The 17933-nt window shown below is 38.1% G+C and overlaps 2 protein-coding genes across 3 annotated transcripts in view; one reads left to right on the plus strand and one right to left on the minus strand.

The window, feature by feature from the left end:
* The window catches only part of SLC49A4 (solute carrier family 49 member 4), a 98651-nt gene that overhangs the window by 21810 nt on the left and 58908 nt on the right, over positions 1-17933 (plus strand). The window contains exons 3-4 of the mRNA XM_020912777.2: positions 7304-7569; positions 17210-17339. Coding sequence (XP_020768436.1) covers positions 7304-7569; positions 17210-17339 — 396 coding nt within the window. The remainder of the gene's footprint in view (positions 1-7303; positions 7570-17209; positions 17340-17933) is intronic.
* On the minus strand, positions 5382-5937 carry LOC110150008 (EKC/KEOPS complex subunit TPRKB-like). 2 transcript variants are annotated; one of them, XM_070466068.1, is made up of 2 exons: positions 5869-5909; positions 5382-5769 (listed from the first exon to the last, which is right to left on the minus strand). In XM_070466068.1, exons 1-2 carry the CDS (start codon positions 5907-5909, stop codon positions 5382-5384), a joined length of 429 nt encoding a protein of 142 aa, XP_070322169.1. The 2 variants fall into 2 exon arrangements, with proteins under 2 accessions (XP_070322169.1, XP_020768437.2); XM_020912778.2 differs by having other exon boundaries at positions 5382-5937.

Genomic DNA, 17933 nt, shown 5'->3' on the forward strand with positions numbered 1-17933 from the left:
AAGAAACTGAGGCTATGGTAAAAATCTTTAGAAAGCTAATTCTTTTTCACAATGTCACTCTTTCTCCATTTTTATTTCTTTCTCCCTTTTTATTACTTTCTTACACTAAATAAAGGAAAGCTATTTCTAGCACTTTGGACCATTGTCAATATCCAGGAAATTCTTTAATACAAGAGTTTATTCTCATGAAGGATGATTAAGGATTGGAAGTTGAGAGAAAGCTTGTGAACCACTGGCATGTTAAGTGTTAGAGATGAGTATTTTTATGGATTCTAAATCATTAAAAATGCATTGAATTTAAGTTAAGAGTACTGGATTTACAGTAAGGAAATAGCTGCTCAGTTTCTAAAATGTTGACTCTTTAATGTTATCCCCAGTGCTCGTCACGATTCTCTGCACATAATAAAAATATGCTAGCTACTGCATGCCTTTAGATCTGAGAACCTTGGGTTATTTCAGTAATCAATGATTTTTATTATCACTGTTAGTTACAGAGAACCTTCAGAATGAGGCCATGTGGAAAAGTAGAAAGATTCGTGGACTGATGAAATCAGGTTTAATTTTTATTTCTGGCTTAACCATTAGCTAGTATGACTTTGGACTCCCCCCCACTAATACTTTGTGGAGAAAGAGTGTTATAAATAAGTTATAAAATAAGTGTGATTTAAAATGTATTATTAGCTTTTTTGGAACTCATTTTTTTTAAACTAAAATGAAGAGAGTAGGTTATCTTGCTGCGGTTTGAAGTCTCTTCCAACTATAAAAATTCTAATTCTGAAACATCATATTATTCTAAGTAGAAAATAATTTAAGAATCCTAGGTATTTGTTCCAGAATGTCAGAAAGCAAAAGATTGGGATGCAAAATATTATTACATACAAGCTCAAACGTCAAGTTCATGAGAAAACATGAACTTACAGGTCTTCAGTTTGAACTTTAGCTGTTGGCATTTGTTTGAAAAGCTATAGTATATTGAATCATATGAAAAGGCATACAGCTGTGCATAAATGCTGCACCACGTGCCCCCGAGCCCCAGCCTCTCCACAACAGGAGCAGTGGTTGATGTGCACAGGACCAAGGCAGACAGCCCAGCCATGGCAGGGGTCCCCAGGCTCAGCAGTACTGACGCTAGTGGACTGCTCCCACTTCCTCGCTTTTACCACCTGATTCTACCAGTGCTGGAGAAACTCCCAAAGCTCTGATCTAATCGTCTCAGCCCACTAGGGAAATTCCCCTGTTTTCCACCTGGCCTGTGGGGAAGGCACAAACTAGGCCTCAGAAGTAGGCAGAAGCTAGGTAAGGAGAAAAAAATTGACAAAGAAAAAAGACCCGAGAAAGAAGGGAAGCAAAGGAAGTTTGGTGGGCTAGGGGGAGAGAAAGAGAGGGAGTAAATTAAGGACCAGTGAGAGGAGACCGGGATGAAGGAAAGCCTTGCACATCTGCAGCTTGAGCTGCAGGGTTCAGGACACCTGCAGCCTCCTAACCAATATATGACTGCCCATCTTCATCAGGCGCAAAGTTTCAGGCGAGGAAGCCAGGGTCAGACCCCTTGAATTAACCAGTCAGCTTCCTTCAGAAGCTCCCTCATGCTCCAGAGCTTATCGCCCGGGAGAACTACGTCCTGCTAACTTCTGCCTGCCCTCCTGTGGTGCACGGTGCTCAAGACAGTGCTGAAGCCTTGACCTTGCTCTTACCACTCTCAGTGTCTTTTTCTAAAAGTTTCGTTTCCCAAATTTGGGGGAAAAATTGTTTTTTGTTTTGCTGACTATAAGCTTTTTAAAACCTAAAAGTGGAACTGATGTGATGTATGTGGTGGAACCTTGTGAGGTTTGAACCGTGTGATCCCAGTTCCCTGTTTTGGATCCTAGAGAGCATCCCCACTCTCTTCTCGCTCTGGGACATTTAGAAACCACAGCCCTGACTCACAAGGAACTTAGTTGATAACTGCAAAATAAAACTAAAGCATGTACTGATGATCCAGAAAAATTAACATTAAGTTATGAGACCTACTTTACTTAATGGAAGATTGTGGATAACACCTCTTTTGTTTTTCTGTGTTTTTTTTTAACACCCAACTCAGATCAATAGTTACAAGTTTCTGAAAGCCATCTTCTTTCAAGAGTGCTTCGAAAGCATTACGACAATCACAAGTTGGCATTTCTCTCTCAGCACATGAAGGCAGAGAGACTTTTCTGTTCAGACTGTTCATTTAAGCTGCGTGTTTTTCCTTTTCACACTGTTAAGCTTATGTACCTTGTTCAGCTTATGTACCTAGTTCTTGCTCTGGCATCTGTTTTTAACAACTGGAATGAGGAGTCTAAATGTAAATTTCCATTTTCTTACACGTCTGACTTCCATCCTCAACAGTCTGCTGAAACTGCCTCTGCTCAGATCATGGAAGACCTCCTTGTTACCGAGGAGCTTACATTTCAGTTAAACCCTCTTTCTGTTTGATTTGAAACTATTGGCACCTCACTTTCCACGTTTTTAAACCCTTTTCTTCTTAGTTACTATGACACCAGCCTTTCTTGGTTTTATTTTTTTTCTACCTCTGTAATTGCTCCTTCTCAGTTGTCTTTCTAGACTCCTCTTCCTCTGTTTAAAAGTTATGGTCCTCCAAAGTTTCTTCCTCAACCCCATCATATATGTCTCATCTCAGACCTCTTTCCTTAGCCTGTGACCTGTAGTCAAGCACTTAACTGGACATTTTTACAGAATTATGAATATCACCCCCCACATCTAGTCATTCACATAACCATACCTATTGTACCACCTCAACAGCCCTCCAAACCATCTCTTTTCTGTACCCACTGTTGTTGCCAGTGCCAGCAAGTCCTTGTCCTAGACTCCATGCCTGAGGGGATTCCACTGTGGCTTTCCCTCAGCTTTGCCATTCCCTATGGGGTGAGGCGTCTATAGAGCCAAAGAGGTATGTCTGCCCTGCCCATCACCTCTTCCTAGCTACACAAGACCCCAGCAGTCCCTGCACTGCCTCTTTCCCAGGTCTGTTCTTCCAAGGATGAACTGCATCCCTGGGGTGTGCTCCCTGGGCCCGAAGGGTAGCTAAGGGGCAGCTGTTTGGAAGGGGATGGATGGAGCTTGGATGGGATTGGACCTTCAGGTCCATGTGCGAACATGTGAAGCCCCTGTGTTATAGACCAGTCAGAGGTCAGAGGGCAAGGAAGGTGGACCACCATTGATAGTCTTATCACAGGCCTCACAAGCTTAGACTAGTTATTGCCTTATTCGTCTTTATATTCCTAATATAGTGCTGGTAAGTGACTCTTCGGCTACTCTACTTAAAGAGTTTTAGCTTTTTAATTTTAAATTCCCATGCACCTATTGCTATCACAGTCCCTACCCAATACACAGTGAATACTCAGTACATGTTGGTTGAATGAATTAAACAACACACAGCTTGTATTGAAGAATTTATAATTATTTCCTCTTCTTAATTGTCATTTCTAAAGAATTTATGGTAATATTTTGTATGGTTTTATTGTGTCTTAGGGCCAACACTTTTTCAGGAAAAAACATACCTCTAATTTTGTATTACTATTAAATGGAAAAACTAGACTTTATATATGTGTGTGTATGTATATATAGGTAACTTAATTTTATTTCTAAATATACTTTTACAAACAAATTAATTTCTTAAAACAGGGTAAGTTAATGGTAGGTGACAGAAACCTATGTCAGGCAAACATGAAAATCTTTACATTACAGATTGGTGTTATGCCATGGTCACCAGATGACAGTGCTTATAACCAATTAGTAAGTGACAAGTCCTGAGGGACTATAGGATACAAGTTTCAGGAAGGAAGATAACTAAGTTCTGGAAGATTTAAATATGCTGGGAAGAGCAGGGACTGGATTTCCCTGCCAGATTTCCCATGAATTCAGAGGATAACCCCCGATCCTGTAGGTTCCAGTTCTCCTACTGAACTCATTTATGAGGAGTGCATATATGTATGATGACTTTTAATGCAAAAAAAGTGCACATAATTATTTAAATTAGAATAATTTTTAAACACCAAATAAGCATGTTTTTCACTGTGATTTTTCACTTTGATAATCCATGTTGTAGATGCACAAAGACCCCAGCAATCCCAAGTTTGGTGACCTTTTAGACTTAGAAGCCATCCAAATTGTCCTTAGTACCGTATGTGCTCTCGATATGACTTTAGCAGGTGTACATGTGTTAGAAATATCCTGATCTGTGCATTGAGTAAACTGGACTACGATGATCCTCATATTATCTCAAGCTCACACGTTCTATGACATGTACATTTGCTGCTTGGAAAATAATCTTTTCATGATTCCACTGAGAGGTAGCAAAAGTTGAGCCATGTCAATTATTTGAGTTTTACACCTTAATTTTCAGGATTCATTCTGTTCTATCAAGTGGTTTTTAAAAAATATTTATTTATTTGTCTGCACTGGGTCTTAGTTCTGGCACACGAGATCTTGAGTTGCAGCCTGTGAACTCCTAGTTGTGGCTTGTGGGATCTAGTTCCCCGACCAGGAACTGAGCCTGGTTCCCCTGAGTCAGGGTCACCAGGCAAGTGTTCTTTTTTTTGATAGATTGTTCTTTCCATGTTCTCCTTCCACTCTTAACATAATCTTTAGGCATAATAAGACTTGCTCATTCCAGTCCTTCTTCTAGATGGGATGAGTCTTTCAGGAACACCTCATTAAAGGTGTTAAATATCACAGCAGCTACCATTATAAGCCGTCATGGATTGTTTGATTGTCGTACCGTCACAGTCATGATTAAGGGAGTCATGATTAAAACCACTTAATGACAGTGTTTCAAGAATATTTCTATGATGAAATTGCTGTGTGGCAGCTGGGGATCCTCTGGCATTTGGAGGAGGTATTTGGTTTATAAACAGTTTAATTGTGTTTTTGTCATTTAGAAAATAGTTCCCCTTACATGAGCATGTTTTAAAATGTCTTTGGTTCCCTAAATTTAGTAATATTAATGATTCTGGAAGCTACTTTGTCTTTAAGTAATTTTTCCAACATGTACAAAGGTTTGAGCAGACGTAATTCACATATTCTACTTCCCACTCACTTATGCTTCTACATTAAGAGCCCTACCTCTACCCACATGCCTGTTTATTTTCCCTTCTACATGCAAAAAACTTTTATCAAGGTGGTACTTGTTAAAAGGAAGATCTAACACCCACACAGTGATTAAAAAGCAAAAGGAACCAAAAAAAAAATAGTGTATATATATCATGTATACTGTTCCTTTCATTTCCTTTACCTCCAAAGCAGAAGAGGTTGACTCACTTCCCTTTTTTTGTCTGTGCTTTTTTGTTTTTTGTTTTTTTTTTTTTAATAAAAGCTGAAAATTTTAAAATATTTCTGTCATTTCATAAAACATCTTTTGTTGACATTCTACAAATGATACCATCCAATAATGTTCCAGTACTTTCTTCTTGTGAAGATAGTTTATATACCTTTTTGACTTCTGTAATATTTGTTATTTCAGGGAGATTTTTCAGAGGAACCTGATGACCTTCTGCCTGAGATATTAGGTATTCTTGATTTATTTGTTTTTCACCCTCTTCAATATAAGCAATCAGAATTGAAGTATCATTTGCAGAGATACCAAATTTTTTCAAGACCTCTGAAATATTGTTATTTGGGGAAAGACTGAAAATAACTTGAGTAGATAGAGTTCTTGTCTTCATTTTCGCCAGTTTGTAGAGGTGAACTGCTTTGTTTGCAGCCACAATTACCTGAAATGTATCAACAATCACTGTAGGATTTATTAATAAGCCATCAATGGCACCTTCCATAGCCTTTTTTCTCAAGCCCGCAGCATTGTTTACATCTTTAAATAACAGAAGGGTCACCCTGTATTCAGGAAATAGGTCCAGCTGATGTGTTAACTGCATTTCATAGATAAGCAGGATGCTACGTCGTGTCCCCGTCCGTCTCGTTTCTGTACTTTTTGAACTTCTGACTTCTTTTCTCCTTCAAGGCTACTTTTGAATGTGAATGTTTATGTTGGGAGTGGAAAAAGAAATGTGGGAAAAGGGTTTTCAGGTTCCGTGTTCATCAGCGAACAGGACAGAGCACTGAACAGAATATGGAAACTACTCTTCACTGAGCCTTGCAATTAAAGTCTGAGACTGAAAAGGACCTAGGGATCTGTAATTATAGTACCTTCACCTAACAAATACTCACGGCATGCAGACTGAAATTAAACTAATCTCTTCATTTTATGGGAGAAGGAATGGAATCCCACAAAGACATATTACCCAGGAGCATTAAAGTAGTTAGGTGCAGACCAAATCTTCTGATTCCTTGACCAGTTCCTCTTCCATTAGAAGATTCTATAATGTTTATTTTTCCTTTTTTGTATTTCTGTTATCCTGCAGAGAGTACGTGTGAAATATTGAGCTCATTTGTGTTATTTGTAGGGCTGAAGGCACTTACTAGGTGTCTATAAATGGCAGTCTCCTAGGATATGGAATTGGGAGTCAGACCTGGGTCTGAATCTCAGCTTTGCCTGTTAGCCCTTGGGCAAGTTATTTTATATTTCCGCAAAGCTTTCACATTTCAATAAATGGAGATAATAATATCTTGCATATAATGTTGTGATAATAAATAAAACAAGGTTATTGAAAGTATTTACTTTGGTACATGGCACAAATCACAGGCTTCAGTAAATATTTGTGAAATGAATAAGGGGTGACCATTGGTGTATCCGGAGAAGGCAATGGCAACCCACTCCAGTACTCTTGCCTGGAAAATCCCATGGATGGAGGAGCCGGGTAGGCTGCGGTCCGTGGGGTCACTAAGAGTCGGACACGACTGAGCGACTTCACTTTCACTTTTCACTTTCATGCATTGGAGAAGGAAATGGCAACCCACTCCAGTGTTCTTGCCTGGAGAATCCCAGGGGCGGGGGACCCTGGTGGGCTGTTGTCCATGGGGTTGCACAGAGTCGGACACAATTGAAGTGACTTAGCAGCAGCAGCCGCAGCAGTTATTGGGGTATTTGGGGCTCCCTAGGTGGCGCTAGTGGTAAAGAACCTGCTTGCTAATGCAGAAGACTTAAAAGATACAGGTTCGATTTCTGGGTCAGAAAGATCCCCTGGAGGAGGAAATGGCAACCCACTCCAGTATTCTTGCCTAGGGTCACCATACTTTACCTTTCAGGTGTCTCTTATTCTTTATAGATACGTATTCTTATTGCTGTAGTAAACACTGTTGGCTAACTTCTTTTTGTCTAGAAGATGCCTATTTTAGCTACCTCACAACCTTTTAATTTGTTTGATTCCAGACTAATCCATGGAGGACAGCTGTTAAATGGATTGGCAGGTCCAACTGTAATGAACGCAGCTCCATTCCTCTCCACAACATGGTTCTCTGCAGACGAGCGGGCCACTGCCACAGCTATCGCGTCGATGCTCAGTTACCTCGGGGGAGCTTGTGCGTTTTTAGTTGGACCACTTGTCGTTCCAGCTCCCAATGGGACAGCACCTCTTCTTGCTTCAGAGAATAGCAGGGCCCACATTAAAGATCTCATAGAGACTGTATTATACGCAGGTATTTCAAAGTTTATTTTCTTCCTGTTATATTTTGTCTTTTATCCCTGTCATTTTCACTCTACTTTTTGTATACCAGATAATTTCTTATAAAATAGAGGACTAATCCATACATATTCGTATATGTGCTTACCTTTTATATAATATGGAGATGCCTATTTAAAACTTACCCTTTCTAGGAAGTGTAGTAAGTTTAAAATGTATTATTGCTACATGAAAGGTTATTTCTTAACTTTACTCTTCCCATCCATTTACAGTTAAGCACTGTATAACACCTTGTCTAGAGTCTTTTCTAGATATCAGTGTAAAAAAACTGAGCATAACAGTTCATGATACATGTTTGTTAAGCCTCTATCAGTAGGTGTTAAGTTCATTTTCTCCCTGTAGTTTCCTGTTATTGGCCATGTTCTCTAACTTCATAAATGTAGTTCAGCCATGATTTTCCTTTTCATTTCCTACTCTGTATGTTTAGTCTATTAATAAGGGATGTTGACCTTTTCAAAACATTTTCTAGGTCCTTTCTCTTTATTTTAGACTCAAGCCCTAGCCCACTCTTAAATCTTAAGTATATTGCCTCTCCCCATACGCCTGTTCACTATTTTCTTCTACATTCAGAAAACTTTTTATAAGTGTTTCAGTATGTACCAAACACCATGGTAAGCACTGGGGATTGACAAGATCAGTGATGAGGTCATTACAATACAAATAAGGATATACAGAGCTTGGGAAGCCTAACTGACCTGGCTTTGGGGAGAAGTTGAGGAGTCAGGGAAGACTTCACTAGGAATGTGATAATTAAAACTAAGAATTTCACAGGTGTTCACTGAATGTTAAAGTGAGTTAAGCTGTCCCTCATAGAAGGGCAGAGAAGGTATACGAGAGCTCGGTATGTCCAGGGAACTGCATGTAATTTTGTGTGACAAGAGTAGTGTAAGTATGTGTTTCGGTGTAGGTAGCAAGTGACAGAAAATGAGACTGAAAAGGTAAAGGACCAGATTATGATGAACTTCGTATTAGTTCATGTATTTACTTATTAACTTAACAAACATATTTTGAGCTCCTATCATCTATAAGTGTTCTAGGCACTGAGGTAAACATAGTTCCTGCCCAGACAGGACTTTCAGTGTCCCAAAGCATGCAGACAAACAAGCAGTTGTAAAACAAGGTGCTAAGGGATAAAACAAAAGACCTACAATTGCTTCGATTGCTCAGAGGAGAAGCACCTAACCAGATTTTGGAGGTCAAATAGAGCTTCCTGAAGGCAGATAATATAATTTGGAACCTATGGAATGAGAGAGAGTTAGCCAATATAATGGGTAGAAGGAAGAACAGACTAGAGAGAGAGTACCATGGAGGAGAAACCTCCAGTAAGAGGGGAGAGCCTGCTCCAGTCAAGCAGCTGAAGGCCCGGAGTGGCTTAGGTCTGGTTAGAGTGGTGAAAGATGGAGCTGGAGAGGTCAGTCAGGCCATGCAAGCCTTCTAAGCAGAGGTAAAGGGTGTGAAGTTCACCAGGTTGTAGGCAAAGGCCACACTCCAGGGACTTCTACACTAGAGAGCTACATGATGGAATTTATATCTCAAAAATCTGATTTTGAGGAGGTAAAAGTGAAATTAGAGGTGGTGGTGGTAAATAAAGCTCCCTGTAGACAATTCACTCTTTTTACAGAAAGAAGCTGAAATGTAAGAATAATAAAACCGAAAGTAGGTAAAACAAATTTTAAAGTTTATTTTGGTTATATCATTTCTTTTTACTGAAAGCTTAGGCAGTTGTTGTGTCTTTTAAATGACTGGATTTTAGGCACTATTGGGCATGTATTAATGCTCTACATCCTCTGGCTAATGATTCCCAGGCTGTCAAGCAGAAATCCCTATTCAAAGCTTCCAGCTATTGCTTCAGTGCTTTCATATTTTCCCATTTGTTTCCCTGAGGTAATGTCCCATGACCCTTCTTTCCATTAAAAAAGAGTTTGCTTAGAATCATGACCTTAAAAGATTAATGATTCTTAAACTAAAATTATTGCAAACAAAGACATTATAAGTAAGCTGTAGACCAATACACATAGGCACATAAGTCCTGGACAAAATACTAGCAAACCAAATCCAGTAACATAATAAGGATTATATACCACCACCAAATGGGTTTTATCCCTGGAATACAAGTTGGTTTTACACTCAAAATCCAATTAATATAATGTTAATAGAATAAAGGAGAAAAACTATGTGATCATCTTAATAGATGGGGGAAAAAAAAAGCATTTGACAAATCCAGCACCCTTTTAAGATAAAAACATCCCCAAATTAGAAATAGACAGGAACTCCCTCAACCTAATAATATTAGGGCATCTATGAAAAACCCATAGACAAGATCATATTTAATGGTCAAAGACTAAATGCATCCCCCCTAGAACAGGATCATTGAGTAAGAAAAAGAAGTAAAAGTCGTCTAGATGAGAAAGGAGGAAGTAAAACTATCTCTGTTGAAAATGGCATTATCTTGAATATATAAAAATCCTCTGTAAATTACTAAAAAAGACTAATAGATCTAAAAAACAAATTCAGCAAAAATGAACAAGCTCATCCTAAAAAAAAAATTTTAGGATTCAAGACTAATATATAAAAATCAACTATATTTCTATACCCTTGTAATGAACAGTCCAAATATGTAATTAGGGAAACAGTGCATTTGCAATAACCTCAAAAAGAATAAAATATTCAGGAATAAATTCAAGAAAATAAGCATAAAACTAGCACTCTGAATACCACAAGGCACTGTTGGAAACAATTAAAGAAGACCTAAAGAAATGGAAAGACATGTGTTGGAAGTTTTAATATTGAAGATGGTAATACTCCCCACATGTATCTACAAATTAAATACAATCTCAATTAATATTTAGCTGCCTTTGTTACAGAAATTGACAAACATCCTAAAATTTGTATGGAAATGCAAGGGACTCAGAATAGTCAAAACAGCCTTGAAAAGGAATAACATTGGAGAACTCACAATTCCTAGTTTCAAAACTTAACTGCAAAGCTGCACTGATCAAGACAACATGGTATAATGACAGACATATAAATCAACAGAACAGAAGTGAGATTCCAAAAAATAAACCATTGCATTTATAGTGAAATGACTTTTCAACTTTTTTTGTTATAGTCAATTGACTTTTGACAACAGTGTCAAGCCAATTCAAAGGGGAAAGAATAGTCTTTTCAACAAGTGATATTGGAATAACTGGATAGCCACATGCAAAATACTCAATTTGAATCCCTTCCTTTCCCCATGTGTAAAAATTAACTCAAAATAGATCATAAGCCTAAATGAAAGAACTAAAATGCTTTTGAACTGTGGTGTTGGAGAAGACTCTTGAGAGTCCCTTGGACTGCAAGGAGATCCAACCAGTCCTAAAGGAGATCGGTCCTGGGTGTTCATTGGAAGGACTGATGTTGAAGCTGAAACTCTACTACTTTGACCACCTGATACGAAGAGCTAACTCATTTGAAAGGACCCTGATGCTGGGAAAGATTGAGGGCAGGAGGAGCAGGGGACGACAGAGGATGAGATGGTTGGATGGCATCACCGACTTGATGGACATGGGTTTGGGTGGACTCTGGGCGTTGGTGATGGACAGGGAGGCCTGGCATGCTGCGGTTCTTGGGGTCACAAAGAGTTGGACACAACTGAGCAACTGAACTGAACTGAACTGAGAAGAAACATAGGAATAAGTGTTCATGTCTTGGGTTAGGTGAATCCTTTTTAAAAATGACACCGAGAGTACAAATGGCAAAAGAGGAAAATAGAAAAATTGGAATTCATTAAAATTGAAATCTTGTGCTTCAAAAGATACCATCAACAAAGTGACAAGACAACCCACAGAGTGGGAGAAAATAATTGTAAATCATATATCTGATAAGGAACTTGTATCCAGAACATATTTTAAAAAACTGTTAGAATCCAGCAACAAAACATCAGTTCGATTAACAAATGGGCAAAAGACTTGAAATAGACATTTTTCCATAGAAGATATACAAATGGCCAACAAGCACATGAAAAGATACTCATTGTCATTAGTCATTAGGAAAATGCAAATCAAAACTGTAACAAGATAAACTTTACAACCTAGTAGGGTGACTATAATCAGTAAAATGGAAAATACAATAACAAATGTTGATGAGAAAGTGGAGAAATTGGAACCCTCATACATTGCTGGTAGGAATATAAAAGGGTACAACCACTTTGGAAATAGTTTGGCAGTTTCTCAAAATGTTAAACATAAATTACAATATGACCCACGAGTTCTGTTTCCATGTATATGCCTAAAGAGATGACAGCATACATCCATTCAGAGATTTGTACACAAATATTCATAGTAACTATATTCATTGTAGTCAAAAAGTAGAAACAATCCAAATATCAGTTAACTAAGTGGATTTTAAAATGTGATATATCCATTCAATGGAATATTATTTGGCAAAAAAGATAAAGTACTGCTCTAGCGTGGGTGAATCTTGAAAATAATAAGCTAAGTAAAAGAGGCCAATCACAAAAGACTGCATATTATGAGATTCCATTTGTAAGAAATGTCCATAGTACTCAAATCCATAGAGATTGAAAGAAGATTAATGATTCTATAGGGCTGGGAAATTATTCAGTATCACAGTAATCCAAGTCTATGCCCTGACCAGTAATGCTGAAGAAGCTGAAGTTGAATGGTTCTATGAAGACTTAAAGACCTTCTAGAACTAGCACCCCAAAAAAGATGTCCTCTTCTTTATAGGGGACTGGAATGCAAAAGTAGGAAGTCAAGAGATACCTGGAGTAAAATGTGGCTTTGGAGTACAAAACGAAGCAGGGCAAAGGCTAAGAGTTTTGCCAAAAGAACTCATTGGTCATATCAAACACCCTTTTCCAGCAATACAAGAGAAGACTCTACACATGGACATCACCAGATGGTCAATACCGAAATCAGATTGACTATGTTCTTTGCAGCCGAGGATGAAGAAGCTCTATACAGTCAGAAAAAACAAGACTGGGAGCTGACTGTGGCTCAGATCATGAACTCTTTATTGTGAAATTCAGACTTAAATTGAAGAAAATAGGGAAAATCACTAGACCATTCAGGTATGACCTAAATCAAATCCCTTACGATTACACAGTGGAAGTGAGAAATAGATTCAAGGGATTAGATCTGATAGACAGAGTGCTTGAAGAACTATGGACCATGGTTCGTGACATTGTACAGGAGGCAGGGATCAAGACCATCCCCAAGAAAAAGAAATGCAAAAAGGCAAAATGGTTGTCTGAGGAGGACTTACAAATAGCTGAGAAAAGAAGAGAAGCAAAATGCAAAGGAGAAAAGGAAAGATATACCCAATTGAATGCAGAGTTCTAAAGAATAGCAAGAAGAGATAAGAAAGCCTTCCTCAGTGATCAGTGCAAAAAAAGAGGAAAACAATAGAATGAGAAAGACTAGAGATCTCTTCAAGAAAATTAGAGATACCAAGGGAATATTTCATGCAAAGATGGGCACAAAAAAGGACAGGAATGGTACAGACCTAACAGAAGCAGAAGAAGAGGTGTCAGGAATACACAGAAGAACTATACAAAAAAGATCTTCATGACCCAGATAACCATGATGGTATGATCACTCACCTAGAGCCAGATATCCTGAAATGCGAAGTCAAGTGGACCTTAGGAAGTATCACTATAAACAAAGCTAGTGGAGGTGATGGAATTCCAGTTGAGCTCTTTCAAATCCTAAAGGATGATGCTGGGAAAATACTGCACTCATAATGCCAGTAAATTTGGAAAACTCAGCAGTGGCCACAGGACTGGAAATGATCAGTTTTCATTCCAATCCCAAAGAAAGGCAATGCCAAAGAATGTTCAAACTACCACACAGTTGCACTCATCTCACACACTAGCAAAGTAATGCTCAAAATTCTCCAAGCCAGCCATCAATAGTACATAAAGTGTGAACTTCCAGATGTTCAAGCTGGATTTAGAAAAAGTAGAGGAACCAGATGTCAAATCACCAACATCCACTGGATCATCGAAAAAGTAAGAGAGTTCCAGAAAAACGTCTTATTTCTGCTTTATTGGCCACGCCAAAGCCTTTGACTGTGTGGATCACAACAAACTGGAAAATTCTGAAAGAGACGGGAATACCAGACCACCATACCTGCCTCTTGAGAAATGTGTATGCAGGTCAAGAAGCAACAATTAAAACTGGACATGGAACAGCAGACTGGTTCCAAATCAGAAAAGGAGTATGTCAAGGCTGTATATTGTCACCCTGCTTATTTAACTTATATGGAGAGTACATCATGCATAATGCTGGGCTAGATGATGCAGAAGCTGGAATCAAGATTGCTGGAAGAAATATCAATAACATCAGATAACACAGATGACACCACCTTTATGGCAGAAAATAAAGAAGAACTAAAGAACTTCTTGATGAAAGTGAAAAAGGAGAGTTAAAAAATTGGTTTAAAACTCAACATTCCAAAAACTAAGATCATAGCATCTGGTCCCATCCCTTCATGGTAAACAGTTGGGGAAACAATGGAAACAGTGACAGACTTTATTTTGGGGGGCTCCAAAATCACTGCAGATGGACTCTACAGCAGTATTATTAATGGGCTTCCCTGACAGCCATGAAATTAAAAGACGCTTGCTCCTTGTCAGAAAAGCTATGACCAACCTAGACAGCATATTAAAAAGCAGAAACATTACTTTACCAACAAAAGTCCATCTAGTCAAAGGTATGGTTTTTACAGTAGTCATGTATGGATGTGAGAGTTGGACTATAAAGAAAGCTGAGTACCATAGAATTGATGCTTTCAAACTGTGGTGCTGGAGAAGACTCTTGAGAGTCCCTTGGATTACAAAGAGATCCAACCCGTCCATCCTAAAGGAAATCAGTCCTGAATATTCATTGGAAGGACTGATGATGAAGCTGAAACTCCAATACTTTGGCCACCTGATGTGAAGAGCTGACTCATTGGAAAAGACCCTGATGCTGGGAAAGATTGAGGGCAGGAGGAGAAGGGGACAACAGAGGATGAGATGGTTGGATGGCATCACCAGCTCGATGGACATGAGTTTTAGGAAGCTCTGGGAGTTGGTGATGGACAGGGAAGACTGGCCTGCTGCAGTATTTGGGGTCGCAAAGAGTCAGACACGACTGAACGACTGAACTGACTGACAGAGTTTCTTTGGAGGATGATGGAAAAGTTGTAAACCTGTGGTGATGATTGTAAAACTCATTGAATTATGCACTTTAAATTTGTGAATTATATATCTTGTGAATTATATCTCAGTGAAGCTGTTTACAAAAATGCCAGTAGAAAGATGGACAAAGAATACAAATAAGGCTATCACAGAAGAAATGCAAATGGCCAATAAGCATATGGAAGATGCTTATTCATTTTTACTCATAATAAAAGGACTGTAAATTAAAACAATACAATAAATTTGTTCTTAAGATTGACAAAAAATAAAGACATTGTTTGTGGTTAGTGTCTTATAGAAATATTGTACCTTTTTGCTAAGAATATAGCCCTAGAGTTAGAATTATCCTACTGAAAGAACATCTAGAAATCACTTAATCTATTCCCTTTATTGGCCCAGAAAGAGTAAGGAATTCATTCAGTTTATAAGCTAACTAATGGGATATACTAATGGTCTATACTCCAAGGTTTCCTGACTTTTCTATTAGAGTCATGCTTTTCTACTAAATTGAGCACAGTTAAAAGCTGGGACTTCCATGTACCAGAATTCTGGAGGGAAAGATCAGGACTCCTAGGAACTTTTCCTTCTATAATAGTGCCCAAACTAAGATTGATCAGATGTTCATTTTACTTTTCTTTGTTTCCTGTGTGTGTGTGTGCTAAGTCATGTCTGACTCTTTGTGACCCTGTGAACTGTAGCCTACCAGGCTCCATTATCTATGGGATTCTCCAGGCAAGAATACTGAAGTGGGTTGCCATGCCGTTCTCTAGGGGATCTTCCCAACCCAGAGATCAAACTTGCATCTCTTGTGGCTCCTGCGTTGCAAGCAGATTCTTTACCACTGAGCCACCAGGGAAGCCCTTTGATTGTTTAATAGCCTACATTAGCTAGTCTTGTGTTTGTTAAATTTTGCTGTCTCTTGCTTTCTTTTTTTGTTTTTTTTTGGATGCTTCCCTGTCTTGTTCAGATTTCACATAAAGCCTATATATCAAGTCTGTTCTACACAAAGCATTAGAATATCCTACCATTGATCAAACAAACCTTTTCCTGTCCTAATCTTACCAATTTTCTAGCCTAGTCTTTATTTTTGAGGACCATGCTTATAAAACAATCATCGTAGGCCTGTTTAAAGATCTCTGTTATAGATAATACTGTTGGCTTTTAATGGGTTTTCTCCATAGAGTAACATTTGTTTACTGCTTCAATCCTCTTTTTATATAGTGTACCATACCATAAGTCTGCCATACTTATTTCCTTGTATGACTTCTTACCTGCTGAAAGTTATATCTTTGCATGTCAATCTTTCTCACAAGACTGGGCTGTTGTCTAGGCAGGTACTATATTTTGCATATCTGTATATAACTATTTGCTTATCTGTGTTTATCTGTATATACATTTATAGATATATCTGTATATATCTATATATGTATATTGTCACCCAGCTTATTTAACTTGTATGCAGAGGATATCATGCAAAATGCTGGGCTGGATGAAGCTCAAGCTGGAATCAAGATTGTTGGGAAAGATATTAATAACCTCAGATATGCAGATGACATCACCCTTATGGCAGAAAATGAACTAAAGAGTGTCTTGATGAAGGTGAAAGAGAGTCAAAAACTGGCTTAAAACTCAACATTCAGAAAACGAAGATCATGACACCTGGGCCCATCACTTCATGGCAAATTGATGGGGAGACAATGGAAACAGTGACAGACTTTATTTTCTTGGGCTCCAAAAAATCACTGCAGATGGTGACTGCAGCCATGAAATTAAAAGACACTTGCTCCTTTGAAGAAGAGCTATGGTTAACCTAGACAGTATATTAAAAAGCAGAGATATTACTTTGTCGACAAATGTCCACATAGTCAAAGCTATGGTTTTTCCAGTAGTCACGTACAGATGTGAGAGTTGGACCATAAAGAAGACTGAGTGCTGAAGAACTGTGGTGTTGGAAAAGACTCTTGAAAGTCCCTTGGACTGCAAGGATATCAAACCAGTCAATCTTAAAAGAAATCAACCCTGAATATTCATTGGAAAGACTGATGCTGAAGCAGAAACTCCAATACTTTGGCCATCTGATAGGAAGAGTCGACCCATTGGAAAAGACCCTGATGCTGGGAAAGATTGAAGGCAGGAGGAGAAGGGGACAACAGAGGATGAGATGGTTGAATGGCATCACAGACTCAGTGGACATGAGTTTGAGCAAATTCCAGGAGATGGTGAAGGACAGGGAATCCTTGCATGCTACGGTCCGTGGGATTGCAAAGAATTGGACACGACTGAGTGACTGAGCAACAACAACAATATATCTAAAGCTGCATCAGCTAATAAATATTTGTTAAAGAAATACTTGAAATGAACTTTTTATGTTGTCTGATTAACATTTTACTTTTTTTGTTTTGTTTTTCAGAATTCGGAGGTGTCTGCTTACTATTTTCTGCAACTCTAGCTTATTTCCCACCTCGGCCACCTCTTCCTCCCAGTGTTGCTGCAGCTAGCCAGCGGCTGAGTTATCGACGGAGCTTTTGTAGGTTATTAAGGTAAATATACTTAAAGTCACTGAGTGGTTTTGGTTAGCACCTTTAGGATAATTTCACATTTATCTCAGATAATTTAAGACAGTAGTTTTTCAACAACCTATTTATCAGGCTGTAAATAATTGATAAAATACTGATTAAATATTTTAGAGGGATTTCCTATCAGAAATCTATCTTTAAAGATTGCTTCAAGGAAAAACCTTTATAACTTTAGCTTTCTCTGTATTAACCCTTATACTGTTATTTGCCTAATATTTTAAAAATCAAATCTTTTATTTAAATAATTTTCTTTTATAAAGAAACATCACATAGTGGTGTGAAATCATGGGTCTTGTGTGATTATTATATTTTTCCTAATACACAAATTATTTTATTCATTATATATTTCTTAATACATATTAAAATAAACAAGTGCTAGTTAATACACAGTAAATAAAATAAATAATATTTGTTTCATATCACTTAAAATCATCTTGAACCTCCAGTGGGATCATACTTTGAGAACTTTAATTGTTTATTGGTACAACTTAAAAGTAATTAGATTATATTCTTGAAGACTTCAAATACTTGAAGGCCCAGTAGTGAATTTGATTCCTT

This window comes from Odocoileus virginianus, chromosome 4 (assembly GCF_023699985.2).
Source record: "Odocoileus virginianus isolate 20LAN1187 ecotype Illinois chromosome 4, Ovbor_1.2, whole genome shotgun sequence".
Classification (NCBI taxonomy): domain Eukaryota; kingdom Metazoa; phylum Chordata; class Mammalia; order Artiodactyla; family Cervidae; genus Odocoileus; species Odocoileus virginianus.

Bases quoted from the DNA above. Each gene is read 5' to 3' on its own strand.
- LOC110150008 (XM_020912778.2), bottom strand. From the start codon at position 5,909: ATGCAGTTAACACATCAGCTGGACCTATTTCCTGAATACAGGGTGACC.